The following is a 27,508-nucleotide window of genomic DNA, read 5'->3' on the forward strand; positions in this document are numbered from 1 at the left end:
GGCGGGCAAAACTAATCCATGGTCCTGGTCATATCAATTATATTTGTTTACATCCTACCTCATTCCACAGAGGATTTGAGTATGTTTATCATACATAACTTCCTCTAAGTTAAAAAAAAACATTTAAAAACAATCAGGATCATGGGAAATAGGTAAAGAATAAGAATATAAGTCGACCCAGCTGGCATAGCTCAGTGGATTGAGCTCGGGCTGCAAACCAAAGTGTCACAGGTTCGATTCCCAGCCAGGGTACATGCCTGGGTTGCAGGCCATAACCCCCAGCAACCACACATTGATGTTTCTCTCTCTCTCTCTATCTCCCTCCCTTCCCTCTCTAAAAATAAATAAATAAACTCTTAAAAAAAAGAGTTCCATTTAAAAAAAAAAGAATATAAGTCGAGGCCAGAGACCCCTTAATGTTGCTGTGCATTAGAATTACCTGCAAGCTTGTAAAGCTCCTGATGCCCACATGGAACCCTTGTGTCAATTGAAGCAGAGCGTATGGGGGGTGGCAGGCAGACAGCAGCAGTCTTAAAGATCCCCGGGTTTTCCTGCGTGCAGCCAAGTTTGGGAACCACTGGCCGAGGCTGCCATTCTCAGCCTCAGGCACATGTTAGAGTCACCGGGGAAGCTACTGAATGACTCATGCTTGTGTCCCTACCCTGAACCAATGAAATCGTAGTCTCCTTATGCTGGCGACCAGGCCCTTGGTCATTTTAAAGCTCCCAGATGGTGCCAATGTGCACCCAGGGTAGAGAGCATTGCACTGGGAGAAAGCTGGCATGTAATTCCACGTGGGATTTTTTTCTCCCCCCTGTGGGTTCTTGTATGGCTTAAGGCCATAAAATTGGTCCTGAGTTTCCTGGGCCGGAATAAACAGAAAAACACGATCAGTTGAAATAATTCTTGTCATCCCTACGCAGAAAGCGTATCAGTTCCTTGGAAGAAGGCAAGCTTTTCTCTCAGGTCTGAAATACATGTCTAGTTTGAATCTTCTTAACAGGGGCCTTTGGATGATGTCATGGGTCACAAAATATACAATAACTGAGAGATGGCAAGTTTCACAGGGTTGTTTCTCATCATCATCCTCCCCCGGGAAAGCCAAGGACATGCCCCCAGTGCAGGCAGGGGCAGACGGCTGTGGAGGGGGTGTGGGGGCAGGAATGATGCGGAGGGAGGGACAGAGGAAGTCAGACGCCCCCTTCTAAAGTGCCCAGGTCAAATGGCCTCCCCCAAAGGTAGAGCCTGGAGCTGTGCGCCTCCAGGTGTAGGAGCGGCATCCTGCGTAATGAGAAACTCTAATTTTCTTTTAGAAACATTGAAAGAGCAATTGCTTTCTCCCCACATTATAAGTTGTACAAAGCTTGACAAAGGCCTGGCTGGGGAGGGTATAGAAGCAGTGATTTCCTTCTAGCCAGGGAGAATGAACACAGGCCAGTCTTTTGAAACGCTCTCCGTAAAGACTTTTCTTCTCCGTTAGGCTTTTGTGGCATGTAAGTACTGCTGCTTTACCGGCTCATGATTCGTGGGTTTCTGAGTAGGGTGTTGTTGACTGCGTGGGACTGGGCCTTGAAAGGAAACCTCTTACATGGCATATGTTTTAAACCACAGTAATGTCGTAGGAAAGCCACGCAGAGCTTAAATTAGGAAGGGCGTGCCCCCTTTCTTTTGCAAACAGTCTAGGAAGGCATATAGCTGATCTCATGTAAAGTAGCTGGGGTCCGCCATGAGGATTCTTTCGATCACGTGAGTGCTCCTTCCTTAAGAAATGGACTTAAGTGAACATCCTAAACGCGTCCCGTTAATACCCAAGGAGGCACTTCGATGTTTTCTTCTCCAAGTCTAATAGCATGTTCGGCTTGTTTTCTTCGTGTGCTCACTTCACATCTCAATTTAAGAGAGACTTCCTGAAACAGTCGAGTGACGGATTTCTTTCACTTATTTAAAGGAGTCTCTGGCATCCCTGTAAATCTGAAGGATTCAACGAACGAACTGCTCGCTGGAGGAACGCGAGTTGGGATGGGGAGTGCAGCCTACGGTGGCCAATAAGATGTCTTGCTGGTTTGCATCTGCGGAGACTAACCTTAAACTTGTTACTTCACGTTGCGGCTCACAGATGAGCTGCCTTTTACTCAAAGGACCACGCTGCCCGTTTCCGAGTGGGCGGGCGGGCGCTCCGCGCGGGCGCCGTGTTGGTTTTGTTCCCTGGAAGGCTGGCACAGGCAGTGGCGGCCGGCGGCCACAGTGGGGCAGCCTCTTCCCGGCTGGCAGCCGGGCCGGGCCGGGCGGACCGACTCCGGGGAGCCGAGCGTGCTGCCAAGTCCGGCTCGCGGAGGTGGCCCGGAATTTAAAGGGGTCTAGAAATAGCCACTTGAACAGTTACTGCGAGCTCAAGGCTCCCGATAAAAAGGCCACGGGGAAGAGGCGTGGACTGAGTGTTCCGTGTTTCTTGTGGAAAATGCCTTCAGCGTCCCCAAAGGCACAGGCCGCCCCCTCCCCAAAGCAGAGAGAAAGCGGGAGAAGAGGGTGGGTCAGCTGGGGGGGCCCGGCGCCCGCGGACACCTCTCGGTGGACGCACCCCTCCGTTGGGTGAGCCCGCTGAGCCCAGGGGAGCAACTCCGAGGCCCGGGGGGTGGGGTGGGCGTGGGGGGCCAAACTCCTCCACCTCCGCAGCCGGCCTGCCGCCCAGCCCGGCCGTGATTGGCTTGGGGGGCGCGTGTGCCCGCCCCGGTGAGGGCGGGGAGGGTCCCCTCCGGGCGCCGGGTGGGCGGAGGCGGAGGAGGGGGCGGGGAGAGCAGGGAGGGGGGGGCGGGAGATAGCGAGCGAGGGGGCGGGCAAGCCGGTTCGGGAGCTGAGAGCTGCCTCGGCGCGGGGCGGAGAGCAGCCGGCTAGCCGAGAGCGAGGGAGGCACGAGGCTCGGGCCGCGGGGAGGGAAAGCCGGGCGGGCTCAGCTCCGCGCCGCCGTCCGCTGCACCGCGCGCCCCGGACCTCCAGTCCGCACCGCAGCCTTCTGGGAGGAAGCGGCTCCCGCAGTAGCCGGGGCGCCGGATCGGGGCGCCAGATCGGGCTTCCTCACCTGCCGCGGGGCGCGCGCAGGGCCGGCCAGACCCGGAGGAGGGGCGCAGACTCGGCCGTTCGCGCCGCAGCCCAGCTGCCGGAGAGTGCCTCGACCCGAGCGGGGCGCCGGCTCCATGGCGACCGGGCTGGGGGAGCCGATCTACGGACTCTCGGAAGATGAGGTTAGCGGCTCTCCCTTCCCTCCCGGGACTCCCTGGGGAGTTCCTGCCTGGTGCCCGTCAGGGGGTGGGGACTAGGGCGACCCCGGGGGTGCACGTTCCCCGTGCCTGCAGGGGAACCCCAAACGCGGGAGCTTCCCCAGCAGAGTCCGGTGTGTGTGTGTGGGGAGGGGCAGGGGGGCCTTTGGCCCAGCGCCTGTGCCCCCTCCCCCAGCCAAGCGCATTGTTTGTAAATAAAGCAGTGCGACGCCCTTGGAGCCCGGGTTCACTCGCCGCTTTCCACCTTTAGGTGGGAGGAGGCGCGTGCGCCTCTGCTCGCGAGTTTCTGCTCTCGGAGCCGCGTCTCCCCGGGCTGTTGGGCAACTTTCCGCCTTTCGCCCCTGCAGCCTGGGAGTCCATGATGTGGGTCACGTCTGGGTGGGGGCTGCAGACCCACAGCCCGGAGGAAACGGAATTGTCTTTCCCTTGAACTTTCTTTACGATGATTATCTCCGCGTGTGTGCTTGTCACGGTGGGAGTGGGTGAGCGCGTGGAGCTGCTGTGTGTCTGTCCTCTCTTGCAGGGTCTAAAGCCTGGAGAGTGGATTTGGGGGTCTTTCTGGTTGAGGAAAGAGGTCTAGGATGGTGGCAGGTGCCCCTGGAAACTTGGAGGAAGCTTGCAAGCCCTGCCATTTTTTTTCCTCGCAAGGATCAAAGCCTCGCACCTTTTGGGATGGGTGGAGAGACAAAAGCTCAATCAATCTTTTTTATTAATACAGCAAATTAAATAAGCCACGCCCCGAAGGCTGTCGGTTTCCCGGGAAAGGGCTTTGTTTTTACCCTCACCCTCTCCTCGCGATTCCCCACTCCCCTTTTTTGAACCGTTCCTGCTAAATCACTGCCTAGCCCTCTCTCGCTCCGCCACGCTCGGCTCTCATTGGTGTGTCGCTCGGCCAAAAAGGGGGGTGGGGGGAGGCCTGTCGCTGGTGCGGCGTGACAGGCAGGCTGGATGGAGCAGGTAGGAGGGGTTTGCCATCTGGCGGGGTCCGCGCTCAGGTCTGGCGCCCCTTTCGAGAGGTGAATTTACAACCTCTGAAGCATTACTCAGCAGGGAGGTATTTCCTATCCTAGTTGTGCATTTCATGAAGAGCCGATGCCTGGGAATTCAAGGATTTCTGGATTTCTCTTCTTCCTCTGGGTCGTTTCTTTTCTCAGGTCCCCCCCTTTCTCTGGCGATGGGGGCGGGGTTAACCAAGAGTCCATTATCTGGGACATAACCCACGTTATGGCTTCTCGCTCACCACCAGCTTTTGCACTCTGGCGCGGTCCGAGGGCATGTGCTGTGGAAGTGTGCAATGGCATAGGTGACTTGGAGGGGGAGGGTGTGACTCCCCCCCCCCCCCCCCCCGTGGTACTAGGGAAAGCTTGCTGTGGTATTTTATCAAAGAATGATCACAATGCAGATAATGTGTGATTTACATTTTTGATTATTTCGTCCATGCTGTGCGGGTGTAAAATAATGTACCGTGTTCGTGCAGGTGCCTGGGGATTGGTGGAAAGTACAGCCTTGTTTCAACGGCCCAGGCACTTCTCTCCCTGGCTCCTGGGTGCTTGGAGTTGCTTTCTCTTTCATTCTATACTTCTCTATTTAATTAAGAGCAGTAGGGGGCAGGCACTGAGCTTTCTGGAAGGTGCTGAGGTGCAGACATTCCTAAAGCAGGAGCTCGAGGTATTAGTGGAGGGTGAAGAGAGTTGCGTTTCATCTTAGGTCTTTTTTAAAAAATTACATGATTATTGTTAACAGTTCCCTGAAAAAAACAAATTTACCAGTGTTTTGGGAAATGCAACGGGATAAATGAATCACATGCCCATCGCTGTTGTTGGGGCTTTGCTTGCATGGACAGCCAGGGTCAGAACCTACCCAGAGTGCGCCGGGCCACTTTTGTCTAGATGTGTTCATACCGAAGATCTTGTGTCTAGTGTGGCAGTGCAGGATGGAATATAAGGAGAATCTGTGTGTGTGTGTGTGTGTGTGTGTGTGTGAGAGAGAGAGAGAGAGAGAGAGGGAGAGAGAGAGAGAGAGAGAGATAGATAGATAATGGCTGGGTTCACTCCTGCACACGTTGCTGGAGGGTTATTTGGGGCTGGGTGGGGAACCACAAGGGAGGGTGAAGACCTTTTATTACTCGATGGCGTGTTGCTGGCCCCTGTGTAGCTCGCACACATCATATTACTAAAGACAGGTCGTATCTGTCTTTCTCTTCCAGCTTCTCCCAGTGAAAAATCAGGCAGGGCTGTTTTGATGATTTCACATTTCTGTGGTGTTTGCTTTTTATGGGAGGTTTCAGGCTGTTAGGTTGCCCTTCGGAAAAAATCAGGGAATGCCTTCCTTCGTAGAATATTAACAACCAATTGTTGAGGTTCGTATTTTTGTTTCGTCTCTCCAAGTGAGCCTGTGAAAGAAAACAAGTGGAAGATTTTCACCGGCTCTTCAAGTCGACTGCCCGATGGAACAAACAGGCAGGGTTGTTTTTCCAAAGCGTGTGAACTGTGGGTGCACATCAGCTCACGCCCTGGGTGTGCTGCAGACTGTCACACCCGGAGATACTTAGACTGGTCTAGAGGAGAGTCACCTTACAGACCTCTTATCCATCTGTAGCAAGTTCTGTATTTTCACGGGAGGCTGATTGAAAAGCCCTGTGCGTTGGCTGGAGTGCACTCAGCGAAGCCCCACTCAGGCAGCCTCTGGCTCTGAGCGCTGCTGGTGGCGAAGCATTGCATTAACCTAGAAAGCGAGGGATGCTGAGACAGAGGGCATTGTTGCTAGGCCTGTCCTGCTTGTGGAATGAAAGGGATCCCATGTGGGCTTTGCTTGTGCGTGAGTGCGTGGGCCGTGTAGTTTTCGTGGTGCCTTTCTGGGCGACGTTCCTCTGGTGAGGTGTCGGTCATCTTCGCCCAGATTCGAGTCAGGTCGGCCTGGGTAACCAAGTTCGAAATCTCCATCAGATGAAGCATGTTTGGTGCTGGAGGGATTAGCAAAGTAACAAAACTTCTGACTCAGGGCCTAGGCTGAGATTTGGGTTGGAATCAGAACGGGTTGGACTCGTTTCTGCATCTGGCTTGGTTCCTTGGTGGTTTTTTGTTTGGGTTTTTGTTTTTATGTATTTCTTTGGCAGTCTGTAGCACATTTTGGCCCTGTTTACTCATGAATGTTACTGTTAACCTGAAAGGTTTTATTACGGCATCTGAGGTATCCATTATTGCAAAGATTTTTCTGGTGGGTGAAAGTTTAAATGGCAGCTTTCTTATTAGATGTGGCATTTAAACGTTTATTTGGTGGTTAGAATGAGGCAAATGGCGTACAAGTGAAGGCCAGGCTAGCCGGGGATGGTACTTTGCCGCTCCCTCATAACTTGATACCAATAAGGATGGCCGGCCAATGTTTTGTATGCTTTCTCTGCAGCCAGCACTGCGTTCAGCCTTCATGCACTTGCTATCTCATTTAATTCTCCTAAGAACCCCGTGAGGTCTGCTCTTATTTACAGACGAGCACTCAGAGAGGTTAAGTGATGCACATAAGGACACACAGCAGGGAAGCCATGGAGTCAGGATTTGAACCCAGTTCTGTTGATTCCACAGCCCTGGTTTTTAACACGCTCCCTCCCTTCCAAGTATCATGAAGGGTCTTCATGGCTCGATTAGTAAGGGGTAGATATTTATCTGGATGTCAGGGGTTGTAAACCGATGGCTTCTAGGCCAGAATTAACCAGGAGCCCTGCTTCGTATGTGTGGTCTCCATAGTGTCTGAATGCTCGGGCATTTTCCTGGAAAGTGGTGAACACCCGACTTCGTCGGGGCTTGTTTCTCGCTGGCAGCAGCGAGTGGTGGGTCTGAGTTGGGGCCTCCGAGACGTGGCGGCCGTGCCTCCCCAGCCACGACCCCACTGCTCCCTGCTGTCGTGGGGGGGCCTCTGCTCACATGCTTCTAGCAGACACTCCGTAACACACGTTCAGGGTTAACCTCTGACATGGCATCACAGTTTGTTTACTTTAAGGTGCCGCCAGTTTTAAGACGCGCACCGTTAGGGACCCCTACGACAAACAGGGCTCTCAGGCGGTGATACACTGTTGATCGTCCGCAGCATCTTTATTTCAGAGACGTGAACATATGAACACGAGGGTGTTTTCGAGTTTGTGAGCTGCTCTGGCTAGAAATTCCGGGCTAACCCTGGGCCTTCTGTTTCCATGCCCCCGATAAGACAACACCTTTCTGTCACCCGCTCACTGGTCAGATGTCCGCTTCGCTGTCTGCGAAGATGCCCCGAATAAGGGCAGGGCTCTTAAGTGGGCCTCGGCGGCGAAGACACAGGGAGCCCGCACAGGTCGTTAATGTGCAGAAAGTGGTTCGTGGGCGTGTGTGTGTGTCCGAGAGACTACTTGAGAAACCCTGTGCGCCCTCTCTGTGGCCGTGCGAAGTGCTTGCAGGATCGCCGTCAGCAATGGCCGTGTGGATGCCGTTTGGATCTAAAGGGGAATGTGGAGAGTCAGGTTTCTGGGAGAAGGCGAGACTTGCCCATTCATTCCGGTTCCCCAGGCCCTGAGTCAGGCCTTGCACTACTGCTCGGTGAGCTGCCTGCTCAGCCTGCGGGCGACCCCGTTGCAGTCCACGCCACGATCGCTTACATTAGAGAAATAAATCTTAAAAGGGCCCAGGTTTTAACTGTGGCACTTAAAAGCGAGTTTTAACATCAGCAGATACGATGTATTGTTTTTACATTCCACTTTCTTTAGATTGTTACTTTCTTAAAGGATTCTGTGGAATTTGGCAGTTTAGTCTCTGTTCTGTTTATGAGAATGCTTGAATTATCTCACTCCTGAGAAGTAGTTTCCTTAATTTAAGGAATAGAAATAGCTTTGCTCGAAGGGGTGGGGACAGGGGCACAATGGGACCCCTCGGGTGACTGCAGTTTCGTGGCCACGCAGAAGGTGGAGGGACGCGATCGAAGGGCACTTGGCGTCTCTTCAGTGCCCTGAGTGCCCACGGCCACAGGAGACTTCTTGGAAAGTTGTCTTTGGATTCTGGGAACATCACTACGCTTGCTATGTAGTCAGGGGCAGGTGAATAATCCCAAGGAAGAAAGGCTTTCAAAATGCGGCATCATCGCATTGCTTGGGAGTTCCCACTAAATTGCTTTTGCGTTCACTGTGAGGGGAAGAACCTTTATGCTCATTGCTAATTTAATAACCTTTCTGTAATGTCCGGGTATTTAAATAATGTCATTAAAAACATGGTACAAGGGACTGGTGGAAGAAGCTAATTGCTCTTTGATAGACCGAGACAATGTTAACATTTTTAGTTTGAGTTAGAAGATCTGCTGAGATAGATTTTATTGCTGCCTTTGGATTCTGGGTCCTAGACAAGCAGTAACAATAAAAAGAGATTTTAAGTAACAGTAAAAAAAAAAATGCAAAATTTTTAAGAGTTTTTAAGCTTTTTGACAGTGGAGGTCTTTGAATAAGTGTTTTTGTCTTATTGAGCTAGTTGTTACTTGGTAATAAAGCAAACTACGTGTTGATCTTTTGTCAATCCATGTTAAAGAGAATTAATATAACATAACAAGTAATAATGTTGATAAGTATTAGGGTGGCAGGATTAATGGCAGGTGTGAGAAGTGTGGCAAAATGTTACTTTCTGTTTTTACATTGTTTCTCTTCCAGGTCACAGTATAAACAGATGCATTTCACTTTCTGACTATAGGTGGCAATGTTTGTACTGTTTACTGTTCCGTGATGTTTCTTGGCTGGGGAGTGGCTCGCTGGTGGAATATGGAAATGAGAGCATAATTTAGAGGCAAGGATAAAGAAACTAGACTTAGAAAACAGTATTTTCCCACAAACTAAAAAAAAATCATTTATTTAATAAGAACCCCTAAAGTGCTATTTCTCACTGTGGGCAATAATATCAGAAACCATCAGTTTTCCATCTTTTTCAAGGTTCCCTCTATCCAGGGCTTCCTAACATTTGGAAGAAGGAGAGGCATTTGGATTTGAGAGAAGCCCCCACAACATATAAACCCATAAAGTCCTTACGAACCACTGTCATAGCCCTTCTTGTCGGGTGGATAAGGACTTGTGAACAATTCTGGTGCTGCTGTGCGTATACCGTGCCGTGATTGCTGCCATTGACTTTGAGAAGGAAGTAACAATTATTGCTGCTCTCGGGTATTCGACTGCCGGAGAGCCCCTCGATTCCTCAGGCAAGACAAGACCATGGCTCAGGTTCCCGCAGAGAGAACAGTGCCACTATCCAGGACCTCATTTCGTGAAGACACAGCATCTCCTTATAGTTGGAATGTTTGGTTCTGAGCCCGAGTGGCCCGGATGCCAGCAGCTATTACTGCCATACGTTAGGTGAACAAAAGCCATATTACATAAGTGTGTCTGCAGTAACCGGCTTGAGTTGACACTTCAGTCGACTTTTTGTCCCCGACTCCAGAGTCCTGTATTGAGCGCTGGCCAAGTTTAATGGCGAGAGGGTATCAGATTTCCTCGCTGTCATCCAATTCAGTGTTGGGTGACTTCTTGGCAGGCGGGCATCCGCCAAGAGATTTTGTGTTCTTTGTATACTCCCGTTCACGAGGGGAAACAAAGGCCACTCAAGAGTGGGGTTTTTTTTTAGTGTTCAATGCTGGGATGTGAGATCCCCCAGGGAAGGTGGGACTTGGGAGGACTTGTAGGGACGGTGGCCCCAGGAAGGAGATGAACAGGCCCAAGAACTGTCCCACTGCTGGTTAGGGTGGCTTCCTTCCCCGGTGGCTGCCCTAGCATCTGAAGCGACGTTTCGATGGATTGCTTGGGGGGCTCAGGCCTGCATCCACCTCCTGTCTTCCAGGCAGAGACCGTGCGCTCTGTGTCCTTCTGTTTGCGGCCGGGCACCTCCGGATGAGGGAGGGGACACCACGCTGCAGGGACAAGGGTTTGTGTCGTGCCCGCTCTTCCTGGTCTGGCCTTGGACACAGTTTTCATTATATGTCTCCTTTTCAGCTCCATTCAAGGCCTGGATTGCCTTGGTCTCCTCGGTTATGGTTCTGGACGATGTTTCGTGATGCGTCTTCTAGAACCCTTGGTGACGCCGGGCTTCCGTTGTGGGGCGCCCTGAGGTCCTGTGGTGGAGGCAGAACCGCAGTGGGGACGAGGGGCCAGGGCATGCACAGCTGGTGGGAGGCCGCACTGCTCGCATGTGGCGGAGCATCTGTTTAAATGCTTGACAGTACAAGGTGAAACAGTCCTTCTTCAGTGGTCCGGATTTAAAGGTTTCTGTGTGCATTTTGGCACCTGTGTCAGGTGTCCCGGCTTGAGGACTCCAGTGTGGACAGGCTTGGGTCCCAGATGACGGAGAAGGTGAAGACTGTCTACCGATTTTTCCTGTTGTTTAACCGAAGGTGTTTGCGTGAAATGGATTTTCTTTAACTGTGTGCTGGAAAGTCACTTTTTCCGGAAATGGAAGCACGCCTCTGCTATTTAGAGAATTGCTTTATTTAGTAAGCACTCAGTATTAACTATTAATGAAGAAGAAAGTTGTATGTTTATTCCTCTGTATTAAAAGCTGCATGTACTTACCTCACAGGTCTTCCAAACACCTTCAGAATCTGAAGGATGATCTAAAGGGGAATTTTTTCTTTAAAAGACTTTCGGTTAGAGTTGACATTCAGTCTTATTTTCTGTTAGTTTCAGGTGTGCAGCACAGTGGTCAGACATTTGTATATGCCCTGTGCCGGGCTTGACAGCCCTGTGCCTGGGTGGCTTGTGCATTCCTCCTAGGTCTCCATTTTCTCTCTCTCAGCTGATAATGGATGCACCTTTGGGTGCCATCAAGGTGCTAACTTCATCTTTACCAGCTTAGTTTGGAAAGGGAAAAGAGTGTAAGGTTTCAAGAAAAAAAACCCCAAAACTGAAAATCAGTTTGCTTCCTTTTATTGTGTCTCGTTCCTTTAACGCTTCATGTATCGTGGGGGACATTTGGATGCAACCATAGCACCACCGACCTGTGCGTTAGTTTTTAAACCTGAACTGGCCGTGGTTGCTCCCTGCTTGTTGACGCCAGAGAGTGAATGTGTGTGGCACTTGAATTAAGCTGTATCCAGAGGGAGCTGGACCGTGTGTGTTGAGTTTGAGCTCTCGAGCACGGCTGGGCTAGTAATTGAGAAATCGGTCTGTGCCACGCCGCCTGTCTTGGGAATGGCTGTCTCCGTGTTCAGGGAATGTTATCGGGGAGAGAGAGAGCACTTGAAGGTAAGTGCTTCCTCCTTTCCTTTGAGAAGTGAGGTGGCAAAGAGTATTGTGCAACCCCGGGGGTGGGGGGTTGGGTGGGGAGATCCTGAAGAATAGTTAATAGCATGGAGATGTCAGTAACAGAGTAGTCAGTGGAAAATGTGGGCTCAAGACAGTGAGTGCACTATTTCTACAAAACGGTAAAATCCTTTTGTGGTTGAAAGTGTCTACACGCACACAAAAATGACTAGGAATATATCCTGGGATATTAACGGTAGTTCTGTTTGAATAGAGGGGTTACAGGTAATTTTCATTATCTTTTTTGTTTATTTACATTTTCTATATTTCTACGGTGAACTCCCCCCCCCCCAAGATAAAAATGTAAAAGTGAGGCAGAAAGAAACCTCCCAAATGCATGTATTTCAAGCTTCGGGTAAAACTTAGAGCAGTTGTTCAGTACAAATGTTAATAGAGTTTGTTCAGTTGAACGCATGTTTCTCACGGGCCTGCTTTGTGCTCTGTGTGGAGGATGCCAAGGTCATTGCATTGTCACTCTTGCCTTTCAGGCGCTCACCATCCAGGTGGGAAATGGGGGGAAGGGTCAAGGGGCGACTGTTTTTCAGAACAAGTGGCTGGTGAGCTAGATTCTTTTTTTCTCTCGCAGCTTGCAAAATACACGCTTCATTTTCTCCACTGTGGACACTGAAGATGTGTCTTTTCACCCTTGTCTGCACTACAGTTGCATCAAAGTAATTTAAATCTTTAGTAGTGTTTCGATTTTTTTGTGCATACTCTGAAAATTAGGGCGTGTGATTGAACCTTAAACCTGTTTCTCTTCTCGTTTCCTTGGGTTTTGAGTTTGTGGTCTTGTTACTACCCTATTCTGGCGTTGAATAGTTTTAGGTGTCAAAGTGATAGCCATGCACAGCTGTGGTCATTGGTGCAGATCTCTGAGCGAGCAGAAGTAGTTCTTTGTTCTGCCTTCCCGGTGACTCGTCGTGTCCACCACAGTACCCCTGTTTCCCAGCGTACGTTTCACGGCGCTCCCTTCCCGAGCAGAAGAGAGCAGATAGCAAATACCGGGTTATGTCTAATCCGGGACTTGTCTTTATCTGCCCCTGCAAGCCTTTGAAACTTTGTTCGTTTCCAACTACAGTTTGCATTCAGTAGTATTCTGTATTCGCCCCAGGTGTGCAGCACAGTGGGCAGACAGTCCTGTACTTCACAGAGCGTCCCGCCCCCGTAGCTCTAGCGCCCACGTGGCACTGTAGACAGCTATCACAGTACGACTGACTGTACTCCCGACACTGTGCTCTATGTCCCCGAGACTGTTTGGTAACAACTAATTTGTGCTTCTCAGTCCCTTCCCCTTTCCCACCAGGCTCCCCAATCCCCCTTCTCTCTGTCAGCCAGGAGTCTTTTTCTCTGTGTCCATGAGTCTGTTTCTATTTCGTTTGTTTATTTTGTTCTTTAGATGCCACATATAAGTGAAATCACGTGGTATTTGTCTTTCTCTGTCTGAGGTATTTCATTCAAGTGTAATACTCCAGGTCCATTCATGCCATTGCAAATGGTAAGATTTTATTTGTCTTTTTTTTTTTTTTTTAGTGTCTGAGTAGTATCCCCTTGTGTACGTGCACCACAGCCTTTGTATCCATTTGCCTGGTGATGAGCACTTGGGTCGCTTCCTTTGGGGTACACATATTCTTCTGAATTCGTGTTTGGGGTTTCTTCAGGTATTTTCCCAGCAGTGGAGTTGCTGGGTCATAAGTCAGTTCCACTTTTAATTCTTTGAGGAACCTCCACTTTGTCTACCTTCATGTTGCATGGACCTGCATTCCCACCAACCGAGTGCTGCTACGCCCTGAGCCTTTTGGTATTTCTGAAATAAGGATGCATCTTACCATTGATGCGTGTGTTTGACAGGGTGGTGGGTTCCTTGCACTCACACCGTCCTCCCCGACTTCTCCCATCCCTCCAGAGTTACAGATGACAGGTGACTGCAGGTGACAGGATCTTAAAATTGTGGCATTGGAGTGGCCAGTAGCAATTTGCATGTTATGGCCCCCATGTCTGTGGTACATTATCGATAGTTGTCACAGAGACTCTACCCTTATCTGTTTTGCTCAGTTATGATGCGTCTCTCAAGTGCCCACAGGACAGCAAGGACCTGTGCCAGTTCAGCGATGTCATCAAGGAATCCAGTTCTTTCTCCTCTCTGCCAGCAGCCGTCTGGCCCTCCTCAGGGCCCTTATTGGTCTCCACGTGGCTGTCAGTGGCAGTCGGAGCTGCGCTCTTTCTTTCCACTTGCAGAGGAAAGAGAATGGTTCCCTGTGGCTTTCTCTTGAGTTAAAGGGAATCTCATTCCCGGAACCACCCAGGAAACCTCCTGTCGTGTCTCCTTGGCCCACAGAGGCTCAGACCTGCCGCCCCTGCACCGGTCACTGAGGAAGGAGGGGGCGGAATTACCTTTCGCATCGTAATGGTCCACCCCTAGGGCTGGGCCGCAGTCCACAGTGGCCCTCAGCCCGCCCCCTGGCTAACCCACTTTCAGATCTAGACCACTTTGGAGAAGCCCACGGCTTCAGGAAGGCACGTGGTCCCTTCCCCCCGGGACGCGCCAAGTACTCGTCTAAGCTTTGCGAGGACCTCTGGGGGTTCGCTGCTCCTTCTCTTACACCTGAAAGGAGATTTAAAAAAAAAATTTTTTTTTAGTGTTCTGGTGACTTACAGCTGAAAAGGTTATGCCCGCCACCATCCAAAACATCAGTCTACAGAGGTGAAGAGGGAACAGGATGTTGCAATAAACCTCCCATTGGGGGAGAGGGGAGAGAACGCAGCGAGGGAGCTGGCGAACGGGAACAGCAGGCCGTCCTTGCCTTGCTCGGCCAGTCGGGCAGCTTCCAGCCGCGCTGGATGAAGTCCAGGGTGGGACTCTCTCCCCGGTCCTCGTCCTCCACAGCCGCACCCGGATGGGACAGGACCTGGCGCTGGAGTGCCTCTCATTGGCCCTGCTTGGGGCTCAGGGTTGTTTGTCTGGGGCTGAGCACAGGCACAGGCTGGAGTCCCCCCGAGCGGAGCATTTGGCAGCGCTGTGCCCGTGCAAACTGAGGATCCGTGTGCTTTGGCTTCCAGTCAGTCCCGGGGGCTGGTTCTGTTATCTAGATGAAGTCTCCGGCACCGGGAAGTTCTGTGTCTCCGCCACAGGGCTCTCCACCCAGCTCATTCCCATTGCTTCTGCCTCGAGGCGATTCAGAAATAGCCTGGAATGAAGAGGCACACGGTTTGGGTCCAAGAGACACCAGGGGTGCTCGAGCCCAGGCTACCTTTGCTCTGCCTTTTGGGAACTGGGAAGACCGGTGTTTGTGCTGCCTGTCGCCACCAGACCCCATGAGCAGAGACGGCGGGGACTGAATCTTTGTGGGTGCCTTCCGCAGATGGCCAGCGATCTGCGAAGACGGGTTACGTACCCGAACAGACCGCCTCACATTCCACTTTAAACCACCCCTTTTTATGAGGAGAAGAGCAGTGTAGGTACGGGGTTTGGAATTCAGGGAAGAGGTTAATCAGATAGAAGCTGCATTCTGGCAGTTTACCGAACATTTCATCGGTTGCCCGGTGCTTTTCTTTATCTGTGTCCTGTGTCCTGGGCAGAGGACTGGCTCTCCCTGGAACACCATGGCTCCCATGCCACCTTGGTGGTCTCTTCTGGAGCACAGAGGTCTCCTGGAGTCAGGGTGGGCTGTCTCTGCAGTTCCTGAAACAATAGCTTTTTTTTTTTAGATTTTATTTATTCATTTTTAGACAGAGGGGAAGAGAGGGAGCGAAATAACTTTGCATGGCCACCTCTCGAGCGCCCCCTACTGGGGACCTGGCCTGCAACCCAGGCATGTGCCCTGACTGGGAACCGAACTGGCGACCCTTTGGTTCACAGCCTGCACTCAATCCACTGAGCTGCTATACCAGCCAGGGCCTGAAATGATAGTTTTTTAAATGCATTAACTACTAGGCTTATTAACTATTGCCTGAAACTAAAATTTTCCAGCTCTTGAGTCCCCTGTCATTTTCAGACTAGGCTTGTGGTGGATTTACAGGTCCTTCCCCCCAGCCCAGCCACGGCATGGCACTTTTTTGGGTACAAAATTGGTGGTGGTTAGGGCTACTTGACTGCAAACAAGTGACCGTTTCTGCCAAACTGAAGCAGCAAGGGAGTTAATGAGGGTGTTTTGCACAGCACAGAAGGACCTGCAAAGCTGGAGAGCCAGGCCTGGACAGCAGACAGGCAGGCCGGGCACCAGAGAAGCGGCAGGAATCTTCCAGCGAGGGCCCTCGGGGCCCCCAGACACTGCCCGTCCACCCCAAGGCTGTGAAGTGGTGTTCCTGCTGCTGGAGCCATATCAGCCCATGCCCCCACCTGTGCAGTGGGGGGGGGGGGGATCCCTCAACCCTTCGAAGGCACAGTGGCTCCACAGAAGGGGTCACAGAGCCAGGCGGTGTTGTGTGCCCAGCCATGGTTACCACAGAGAAAGGGAACGGCGTAAGTCAGCAAGCGCAAGAGTGAACCGGAGGACACCAGGCTCGAGGTGCCCGGAGTCCTCTCCCAGAGGCATCTCGCAGGGCACACGGACCTCCTCTAGTGATGGCCGTGACAGCACGGATGGAATGTGGTCTAGAGGGGATCTCGTGAGAGTCTCCGCACCCAAGGCTTCTGTTATATAGCCTAGCACGGACGAAAATCCCAGACTCCAGAAGGAAAGCAGGTGCTCAGCGGCAGCCACTTGGTTCGCACACCGTCTGGGCACGCTTGTCACTTAGGAGGATGTTTTACAATAAAGCTGCATGGGGAGCTGTTGACCATTCAGGTTTTCAGAAGCCAGCCACAGAGTCAACCCAGCAAGCAGGCCTTTCTCGGCCGGCAGTCCCCGGCCTGCTATGCAAATTCTTGCAAATTCGTGCACATTCTTTCCCGCCCTCTTCCTCTTTGAGTCCCGGGGGGGGGGGGGGGGTGGGGGGAGACTCAGGCAGGAGCCTCTGATTGGCCAACCACCATCATGTGCTCCCAGCCCTGGCTGCTGGGGGAGGGGTGAGAGGGGCTCGTTTCCTCTCTGTTTAAACTTTTGGTTTGGGGGGGTGGGGGGGTGGGCCCAGCCTCCCATCAACATGCTCGCTGTGGGGAACCCCCAAACAGAGGCAGTGGTTTCCCACACTAGGAGCACAGCATCCCTCTGCCCCCAGAAAACCCCTCTAAGCGTGAATCAGGCCCAACATAAATGGGGAGCGAGTGGTTGTGGTGAGCCCAGGTGGTGTGTGTGTTGAGCATCTGCCATCCCTGAGTCAGGGAGAGGCTATGGCACGTGCTTGCAAATTTTGCGTCCTGGCTGGGGGTGAGGCAGCGTGCACCCCAGGTGCCGTGGAGGGGCGGAGGCTCTCCAGGAACCTGCAGTGTGACGGGGTGCGGCCGTTCAGCCGAGGCTGCACAAGGTGTTGCCAGCCACTCCGGGCTTGGGGACAGAACATCCCAGAGGGGAAGAGCAAGCACAAAGGCCCTGAGATGGGAACAAGCTTGAGGAGCAGGAAGAAAACGGACCTGGCTGGAGTATGGGGGGCAGAGATGGGGGACCCGCAGGCAGTGACGGAAATGGGGGCATGATCTCGAGGATCTTGACAGCCAGTGTGGGGGGGTTGGGGCTTTCTCAGCTCATCGGGGAACCCTTGGAGGGCTTCAGGCAGAGGAGTAACAGGACCTGATGTGTGACTTGCAGTGACTCTGCGAGGAAAGGGTTGCTGGGGGAAGCACAGGAATGAATACGCAGACCAGCCAAGAAACTCATTGGATCTGGCCAGGAGGCAGTGGTCGGCCGGGATTCGAGGAGGGGCACAGTGGGGCGGATTTGGCATATTTGTTGGAGGGATGGCCCTGGCCTTGCTAGAACAGACATGGAGGTCATGTAGGATTCTGGTGTGAACAGTTAGGTGCGATGTCAGTTGCGAGGGGAGGACTGCAGGAGGAACAGGACTGGGGGGAAGTGGGGAAGTCAGAAGGTCTGTTAGGTTAGGTTGAGAGCAGTGTACCTACTGAGCATCCGTGGGATGGCAGCAGGCAGGGATGCAAGCATCTGGGACCCTGTAGAGCTGTCGGGGCCAGGGACGGGGCATTGGGGAGCTTAGCCTGTGGTTGGCAGGTGAGGCCCTGAGGCCAGGGGAGATGATGAGCACTAGGGACAGGGCAGGGACAGGACCTGGGCCTGCCCATCTCTGGGGGGTTGGCCACTGAGGCAGGCTGTTCTCTAGCGTCTGGTCCGGTGTGGTCTCAGGAAAAGGGGACAGGGAGTGGAACTGCCGAGATGCCTCTGTGTCGTGGAGGACAGTAAGTGAGTGTGCTTGGATTTGGCAAAGTGAGAATGCCTTAGTGATCTGGGCGAAAGCTGGGCCAGGAGGGTTGGTAGGCGTGCTCCGTGGGGGAGAGGAAAGAAATGGGAGACACCGAGGTAACCCTCGGGGTTAGCAGAGAAATGTGGCTGCTGCTAAGCAGGAACCTGGGTCCCTGCTGGGACCCAGGATTTTCTCCAGCTGGCAGCTGCCTGAGTGTGTGCGTGGCCGAGAGGGAGAGGTTGGTGCCGAACCGAGAGGGGGTCTGCTCATGCCGGCAGGTTGGTGCAAGTGCTGGCTGACCGGCTCTTAGGTGGTTGGACATCATCTTTGTGTTGGCGTAAGTGACCCTCCAGTGGGGCCGTGCTAAGGGGACGAGGCAGAAATGGACATAATATGGTGACGGCGTCCTCTGCACAGTGAAGGCGGAGCATGGAGCTGATACCAGAACACGACCGCGGTGGCGTCGCTGTACTGACCCAGGGGACCGGCTGGGTGGCAGCAAGTGCCATAGGATGGAGACCCAGCTTCATGTCCCTGTAAGTGAAGGAACCAAAATGTTTAAGTCAGCACCTAGACTTGGGAGTATTTTCCCCCCTTTTTAAGCAGAATGTTCTACCTTGAGAAACACTGTTCTAATTATATGTTCAAAACCACAGTTCACTGCCTGGTGTCGTCTGACCTCATTTCTCCCTTTGCCCTCACTGCAACCCTGTTATACTCTTACAGTTCATCAGTTCTCTCGAGCAACTTCAGTGTCGAGCAACTTCAGTGTCGTTAGGCACAGAGGTGTCAAACCTCAGTCTTGTTAGGCACAGAGGTGTCAAACTCATTTGCACTGGAGGCCACATCAGCCTCGAGGTTGCCTTCAAAGGTCGAATGTAATTCTAGAACTGTATAAGTGTAACTACTCCTTAACAGTTAAGTGGGAGCCAGGTAGAAACAAGGTACTGGGCCGGATAAAGCAAGGTAGAAGGCCGGATTCGGCCTGCGGGCCCTGTGTGTGCCGCCCGTGTGTTGGAGTGAGGCTGGCCTCAGACAAAGATAAAGCAGGTACATAATTGCAGGAAGGGGCAGCAGTGCCTAGTAACATGCAATGTTATGGATAGAATGGTGGTGGGCAAGTCCCAAGTTTCATGCTGTCCCTGTCGCTCGGGGAGGAGCGACTTCTCAGTCTGCCCACTCGGTGGTGATTTTTAACACCTGGGCGACAGGGACTGTGCCCTTCCTCGCCAGGTGGCCTTGCCCCTGGAGTCTGCATCCTGACGGTTTCCAGCCGATGCCCTGGGGCAGGCAGTGGCTGTTTCTTGCCCTTTTAAGAAAGTGGAAGTCACAGGAGGAAGTGGCTGTCTGTGAACAGCTGGGTGGACCTGGCCAAGGAACCAGGACTTTTTCCTCTGAGGCACTTGGAGAAACTGTTTTGATCTGTGCGACTCTCATGCTCACCGTGCAGTTGGGGGGAGAATGCGGGCGAGGTGGGCCGCAGGAGGAGGTCCCACAGCCGGCCAGGCAGAGCTGATGACTCGTTGCAAGGGGGATGAAGGCAGGGGGTATGTAGGAGGCAGTGGACACTGGGTTTGTTTGCTGGTTGACTAGGTGAAGAGGGAGGAAGAGGGAGGAGTCTAGAATAACCCCCAGGTTTCTTGCTTCAGAGAAGTGGGTGGGAGGAAGGGAGAAAACATACATTTATTAAATACCTAGTGCTTTTATTCTAAACCGATGGCTCTTTTACACCCTCCCCCCCACACACACACACATTTGCAAGTGCCTGGAGACATTTTGGGTTGTCGGTGTTTTCACAGTGATGCGTTTTAAGGTACAGTCCCCGGATGCTGGTCAGAAGGGGGCTGCCCTGCTGAGACGGAGATAGGTGCTTTTGCGGGCGCGATGTCTCTGTGTTTTTTGGTCAAGTCTTATCTTTTTTCGCTGGCCACACCGGGCTTGGGCTGGTGCTGGGGTTTCTGGGGTTGTCTGGCGAATGTGCAGTTTCTGTACTTCCCCCATCGGACTGTTGTCCCGAGAGGGTGGGACTCCGGAGTCCAGGCAGGGAATCCTGTTGGCTGCACCTTCCAATCTGATGCCAGTTCTGCTAGAAAGTAGGAGCTTAAGGGAGGCTAGCAGAGGGGATGCTGTCCTGGAGTTCGGTAAGCAAACGGTGGGGCCTTTCTGTTGGGCGAATCGATGCTTTCATATGGCACAGATTAATACAAAATCCGAGGACAATGGGCAAGAAGGAAGACCTGACACTCCATTGTTTGTTGCTGCTGTCCCCTGGATGTAATGGCTGTTAGCCTGCATCAGAGAACACACATTGAACTCCATGCGGCATCCTCTTTCCCCTGCTGGGTCGGAGTCTCGTGTGTGACCTGAAAGTGGTAACGGGAAGTTCTGGCAGAGAAACGGAAGGGGTGGTATCAGTTACAGGAACACCTCTCATTTCAGCCCAATACTGAAGAGCAAACTTAAAAATGACAAACGTTCTATTCACTGTATTAGTGCTAATATTACTCAGCGCTTAACTGATTTGGCTTTGGTTTTTTCCTGTTCTGTTCCAAGATTCCCCAGTGAGGGATACCTTATTCTAATATTGCCTGCCTTAGAAAGAACAAGTGGTCATGTGTTTTCTTTGCTACAGTGGGAAGGCAGCAGGCCACATAATACAATACAATACGATGCCTTTTACGCTTCGGTAAAGCAGATCTCTTTAGAGAGAGCTCATCAGTGAGCACTCCACATGTTGCCGTACATTATTTTTATTATAATGTTTTTTAAATGTGTCCAAACATAAGAGATAAACACATTTATAGTGCATGTATCACCATAACAGCGCTATAACCGACGTACAAATTGATTACAAATCTAGTTCCTAGCATAAGGTAATTCAAATTAACTGTATGATTTTGACTCGGCCAGTGAGACTGTTGTGTTAAAACTACATTTCTCGCCTGTGCTCAGGAAGTACTGGTTTTCCTCCCCTGACCTACCGTGTGCCCAGTACTGGCCTCTTACTCTGTTCTTCATTTGCGTCATCCAGACGTCTGTTGTGCTGGGTGCTGGAGCATGGAGGCATCACTGACCCGAAGTCCTGGTAGCCAGGGACACCGGAGAGCTCCTGCTGCCATCTTGGTCACGAATACAAGGGCTGATGGGGAGCTCCAGAAATCACGGGGAGTACACAGTTTTGTAAGGGGGCCACGTAGATGACTAGAACGCGCTTCTATTAATACATCAAGATCATCATAACCCGAGGCTTCCTGTGCCAGATGTGATGCCTGCTCGTGAGTCACACCCAGCAGGAAGGGAATTCCTGTGATGGGTGGCAGAACTTCTCTGGAAAGCTGATCTATTTTGCCTGTCCTTGAACAGCTGTGATGCGTCAGCATACGGGTGACTCTCCCCTGGCCCCAGGAGGGAGCCACGTAGAGACCGTCAATTCAGTGTCACATATCGTGTGCATTTGTTGCTATTGATTCTGCACAGACCTTGACTTCGCTTTTAATGACGGTTTGGTGTGCACATTTCCCCAGTGGAATAATACAATTCATTTAGTTTCTCCTCTTTTCACTCCTTAGCAACCCTTTTCCATTGTCGTCATCTTCAGATGACCTTGCTGATTTCCAAGTAGAGTAAATGCTTTTGTTGTCCTTGTCTCAAGGCAAACAAAAGTCATTTCTTATTGGATCTGGAGTCCCGGCAAGGTGCAGCCCGTGCTGAGCTGGTGCCGCAGCCTCACACTCCTGTCGCACTGGTTTGCCGTGTAGCTTTGGTCTTGTGGCCTTTAAATAAATAGTTCCTTTCTCCTTGTGCTTCTTTTAGCCAGGGATGACAATAAAATACCTTTGGTCTTTTATTTCTTTTATTTATTTTTGTTTTTAATAGCAGATATACTGGATGTTGCCCAACTTAATGAGCTTTGCCTTTCACAGTGGTTTCTTAATGGGGTAACCATGGGTCAGTGTATTTCTTGGTACTCCTCCCTTCCTCTGGCAAAACTGCCTTTTCTGTCAGGGTACTAACCGTATTAGCCTCATTACCTTCCAATAACATCTCATTCAAACGGTCTTAACTGTGTTGAACATTCATCTTAATCACCATGGTTGGCTTTGAAGCTGTTCCCAGGAGAGAAATTTACTCCCTGGGAAAGTACGCTTGCCCACCACCCAGCGTGTCGGGTGTGATGGGCATCAGCGGCAACCCCTCCAGTGCAGAGGGGCTGAGGAGCTGTTGGAGGGTGACTTTCTGTTGCGGTACGTGTTTAGGGCCACGGGGTGGGTATAAGGGCATGCAGAAGTTCTTAGTATTAAAGTAAAAGAGAATCCGTTGCATTCCTTTTTTTAACATTCCTATTTTGTAGAGTTAGCATCAAGAAAGAAACGTGTAGTACATTTTACTCTAACGAAAGTAAAAGGGTAGAAATTATTGGTAGGTTTTTTAGACAGTAGGAATATATACACATTTTCTCATTTCTTCATCGTCAGTTCAGTTGCTTGCCTATTTTCTGTTATATTTCCTATTTGTTGAAGCCTTTTGTAAATCCTTAAAAAATTTTGGGTTATTTATTTATTTTTAATCCTCACCCAAGGGTATGCTTACTGATTTTTTTTTAAGGCAGCAGGAGGGATGGATGGGAGGGAGGGAGGAAAGGGCGGGGAGAGAGAGAGAGAAAGAGAGAGAGAGAGAGAGAGAGGGAGAGAGGGAAAGAAACATTAATGTGAGAGAGAAACATCGGTACGTCAATGGGTTGCCTCTAGTCCACACCCTGACCATGGACTGAACCTGCAGCCCTTTGGTGTACAGGATGATGCTCCAACCAACTGAGCCGCGCCGGCCAGGGCTCTAAGTCCTTTTCTGAAGCCTCCATTCTCACAGAAGTTAGGTGGCTCTGATTTTGACTTTTGACATTGATTTCTAGGCATTAGGGAATTAAAAAACTGGCTGAGAGAGATTTTTCTCATTGAATGCTGCAGCTTGTTTGGGGATTGGGCTTATTTTTGTGGGGTTTATCAACCCAGATCCCCCACACGTACCTACAGTGTGTTTCAGAATTTGTCTCCTTTGATGTTTTTAAAATATTCTTAATTTAAGGCCCATTCTTTTCAAGTGAACTTCAATGCATGTCCGCTTTTGCCAGGAAAGAGCAAGTGAGACTTTGGCATGACAGCACGTAGCTCCCCGGAAGCACACTGACAAGGAGAGTTACGCGGCCCGTTTACGGTTTTGACCCAGCCGTGTGTGATCCTCGTTTAGAACAAGTGTGGGCAAAAGTCCACATCCGTGGGTCTTACCTGCAAGGGTTTGAACCCAATTTTGAGAATGTAAACTCGCATATGCATCTCATACCTTGGTGACCTCAGGCTTTCAAGAGTGACAGTAAGAGGGGACAGTGGAGTGTCTCTTTTTTTTTTAAGATTTTATTTATTTTTAGAGAGGGAAGGGAGGGAGAAAGAGAGAGTAAGAGAGAGAGAGAGAGAAACATCAATGTGCGGTTGCTGGGGGCCGTGGCCTGCAACCCAGGCATGTGCCCTGACTGGGAATCGAACCTGCGATGCTTTGGTTCGCAGCCCTCACTCAATCCACTGAGCTACCCCAGCCAGGGCTGGTGGAGTGTCTTAATGCCACTGCTTAATGTCAGCTCTCTGACACCCTTCTGCTGTGCTCATTAGAGGAGTTATCAGCGGATGATCGGACATGACATTTTCTGGTGAAAGGCATGGCTAGCAGGAGGTGGAGCGAACCATACAAGGACTTGTGGGGGCACACCCAACTTCTCTGGCACACCTAGTATACCTGACTAGGGGGGCCTGTGAGGGTACACCTGGCTTACCTGGTATACCTGGCTTCTCTGGTATACCAACCATACCTGGCTGGGGGGGTCTGTGAACGCATACCTAGTTCATGTGGTTTACCTAGCACACCTGACCAGGGAAGCCTGTGAGGGCATACCTGACTTTACTGGCACGCATAAAGTTCCCACGGAGTAGGGTCTCTTAGCCAAGAAACGGAAGTCTGAGCTGGGAACTGCAGGAGTAGCTCTGTGGGGACTCCGCCACACCCCCCGGTGCTCTGGCAGCTGCCCACCGAATTGCTCTTTCTGTGCATAACCAGCGTCCCAGCAGAGTGGCCGCGTAGAGGGAGCAGGAGCGAGAAATGTCTCGCAGCGTTAGGCAGACGGGAGGTGAGGTGAGGTGAGGTGAGGTGATCCGGGAAGTTGGCACTTCTCAGCCTGCCTGGAAACGAAAGGATCCAGGTGACAGCTGGTGGCGGCAGCGGAGGAAGGTAGGTGGTCTGCGTCAAGGTGGGAAACTGACCTTGGGGGCAGCGCTTTCGGAAGGCAAAATGGGGCTGCACCCTGTGTTCACGGAGAGGCAGGCGTCTTAGGCACAAAGAACAGCAACCTCTCTGCCGCCCTTCCCAGTCCTCTTTTGTTGGTGGTCTCGGCAGACAGAGAAGCTGTCATTGCCTGCAAAGTCAGGTGACAGTGGATATAATCCTGGTAAGTGATAAAACATAAACGTGAGCAAATTCTTTTAATTACTGTCTTGTGCTCGGTCTTACGCATTGCCTTCGAATTACTCTTCAGGAGGCTGACTGATAGACTCACAAGGGGGGAAGGTCAAAGCTTCCCACCTTGCTATTTCTTCTCCTTTTTTCCTGGTACTCGGTGCGGAGACAGCCGTGGGCCAGCCTGGCCCTGCGGTGATGGGCATACACTGTTGTCGTACGAGACAGAGCAGGCCCTGAGAGCACCGGGCTCTTTAATTTTCCTTTTGAAAAGGATGTGTTCCCCTGTGGCGCCTCGTTGGAAACTTTCATCTGGAATGGTTTGTTAGAAAATAGGACTGTCTCCGTATGCCCTTCCTCAGCAAGCGTTAACAGCATGACGAACCCAGTGGTGACACTTCTGTTTCCCCGGCTTTTCAAGTAACTGAGCTCCAGCCACGTTCGAGTGGAAACTGGGGCCGTCTCGCCAGCAAGCGGCTTTCAGATGTCGCAGTGCGAGAGCCTTCAGTGGTGTGGGGAACTTACTGCTAAAAATGCTCCGCATTCTAATCATTGTTCTCTTTGGTGAGCCCGGTTTGGGGAAGCTCTAGGAATTCCCCTGGAAGAAAAGTTTGGCTGCACAGAGGGCAGCGGTCGTGAACTTTCCAGCTCTTCCTTGGGTGCGCTGTTAGAGAAGCAACAGTGTCCCAGAACGTGATCTCAAATGCCGATGTGTTAATGCTGAATGACACAGGCATACTAAGTCTTAAAGAAGTTTCATGTAAGTGACCCCACTAAAATGTCATGTGAAAATACGGGGAAGGGCTGTAGGCTTCCAGAATGGCAGAGTGAAGGCCCCTGGAGGTTTCCTGCGTGGAAGCACTGAGAACACTGGTGACCCCTGTCAGCGTTAATTTTTTCAGAACTCCGGAAAGTAGCTGAAGCCTTGCAACGACCTGAGGAATATTTGGTCAAGAAAGCAGTGTGATCTCAGTAGGAACAGTGAACCCGTGGTCTTTCAACTTGTGCTTATCCCACTCCCCCCTTCTTTGCCCCAACCCCACAGTGGCCCGGAACACCAACAGCCCTGCAAATGTGGCAGCTATGAAGCCCAGCTGTCTAGTAGCCACCGGATGGGGCAAGACAGAAGTGGAGCTCCCCCATGGCAAAGAAACAGCACCATTTGACTAACTAGGCTGGCAGCTTGCGGAAAAGCTCCATTCACGAGGCATGGCTTCATTTGACCTCACCTGCAACTCACTTTGGTGAAGGGCTCCGCCCACTGAGCATTTGTTGAAAACAGTCAGTTGCAATTGTTTAATCACCGTGGCCTGATTGGAGCCAAAATGTACTGAAAGGAAGAACTGGGGATGACACGTCCAGCAGGGGCTTGTTTATCTTTATTGATTTGGGGGTGATTCTGAGATGGTTTTTCTTTTGGGCGGTGGTGCGGGGTGGAGTTGAGAAGCGCCCACCCATTCCTGGGAATCCACAAGGCTCTGCGCATGCCCAGGAAAGAGCCGAGAAGGCCCTACGTTCCCTCTTCGGCTGACTTGGAGGCTTTCTGCACGCAGAAATGAAGACTGAGGTGGTGTTACGAGCTGTCTGGCAGGGCAAGGCATGCTACCTCCCCACCCACCTGCCCCCAACACACACACACATAAGCCCTTACAAAAGGCTGGAGGATATATTAGTTCAAGGCATTTAAGGCAGTCTCTGTCCCATCACTAGGGAACCACTGAGTACACTAAGCATAGACTTTAGTGGCCCCATAGGACCAAAAAAAAAAAAGACTTTACAGATTTAGTCCAAAATCAATACAAATGAACAATAACAACAATAGACCCTGGGGTCTACAACAATTCTGGAATCTGATTTCCAGAATTGACACATTATTTAAAATTTCCAGTTTTCAACAGAAAACTACGAGACATTTGAAGAATCTGGAAGATATGGCCTATGCAAAAGGAAATAAAAGCAGTCGATAGAAATTGTCCTTGAGGAAGCCCAGGTGTTGGGTGGACTACACATTTGAAGTCAACTCTGGGAGAGATGTTCAAAGAACTGTGGAGAACCATGTCTAAAGAGTTAAAGTATGGGATTACGGTTTATACCACCAAACAGAGGATGCAAATGTAAAGGTAGGGATTATTTTCACAAGAACCAAATAAAAATTCTGGAGTTGAAAAGTATAGTAGTAACTGAAGGAAAAATTCCCCAGAGGGATTCAGCAGCAGATTTGAACTGACACAATGAATTCATGAACTTGAACACATGTCAATTAAGATTATTCAGTCTGAGGGACCAAAAGAAAAGAATAGACATATAATAGGACTTTAAATATCTGTGCAACATTATTAAGTATATCAGCATACCCATAATGGTAGTCCCAGGGGAAAAAAGATATAATGGAGCAGAAAGACATTATGCTGTGAACAGTTATATGCCAACAAATCAGATAACCTAGATGAAATGGGCAAATTTTTATAAAAACAAGTTACTATAGTTAAGAAGAATTAAAAAATTTGAATTGGCCAATAATAAGAGATTGAATTAGCAATAAAAAATCCTCCCACAAAGAAAATTCCAGACCCAAATGGCTTATTGAGTAGATTTGCTAGGTGAACTCTACCAGATATTTAAGGAAGAATTAATTCAAATTATTGTCATAAACTCTTCAAAAAAGTACAACACTGTGTGTGTGTGTGGGGGGTCCGCCTGCAGAGTGCCCCTTCCCCCACCCTATCTGCCACAGATGAGAATAAGTCTACCAAGACAGGATCTGCTTGAGGAGGAAAGGTGGCTGATCTCTCAAAGGAGAAGGGCCAGGAGCCTTTTCCTCAGTGGGCGTTTATTGGGTTGGTTTGCGTAGGAATACAGGGTGTATACATAAAGCTCATCAGTCTTTGTCAGGCAGTAAGGACCAAACAATAGATAACATTCAAAGAACTATGAGGACTTATTTTGAGTCAGAGTCAGATAGCTAGAGGGCCATAAAACTTTGGGGAAACAAACTTACTTCATGCTTGGACCCTTATCATTTAACTTGAGGATATTAGCAAAGCAGGTTTCACAGGATTTTATGCATTCTTTCCTAGGCTTAATAGCCCTAGGGAACCTGCCCTATCTAGTACAGGGCCACACCCACCGTCGGCATTCAGGCTTAGGCTGAGCA

At 50.8% G+C, this 27,508-nt stretch overlaps 1 protein-coding gene across 3 annotated transcripts in view; it reads left to right on the forward strand.

Moving 5' to 3' along the window:
• The first annotated feature begins 2,848 nt into the window (after nt 1-2,848).
• The window catches only part of NEDD4L (NEDD4 like E3 ubiquitin protein ligase), a 293,932-nt gene continuing 269,272 nt past the window's right edge, over nt 2,849-27,508 (forward strand). For all 3 annotated transcript variants that reach the window (XM_045850050.1, XM_045850051.1, XM_045850052.1), the window contains exon 1: nt 2,849-3,239. In XM_045850050.1, coding sequence (XP_045706006.1) covers nt 3,192-3,239 — 48 coding nt within the window. In that variant the 5' untranslated portion in view covers nt 2,849-3,191. The remainder of the gene's footprint in view (nt 3,240-27,508) is intronic.

Source organism: Phyllostomus hastatus, unplaced genomic scaffold, assembly GCF_019186645.2.
Source record: "Phyllostomus hastatus isolate PE091 unplaced genomic scaffold, TTU_PhHast_1.1 phas_contig_80, whole genome shotgun sequence".
NCBI lineage: Eukaryota > Metazoa > Chordata > Mammalia > Chiroptera > Phyllostomidae > Phyllostomus > Phyllostomus hastatus.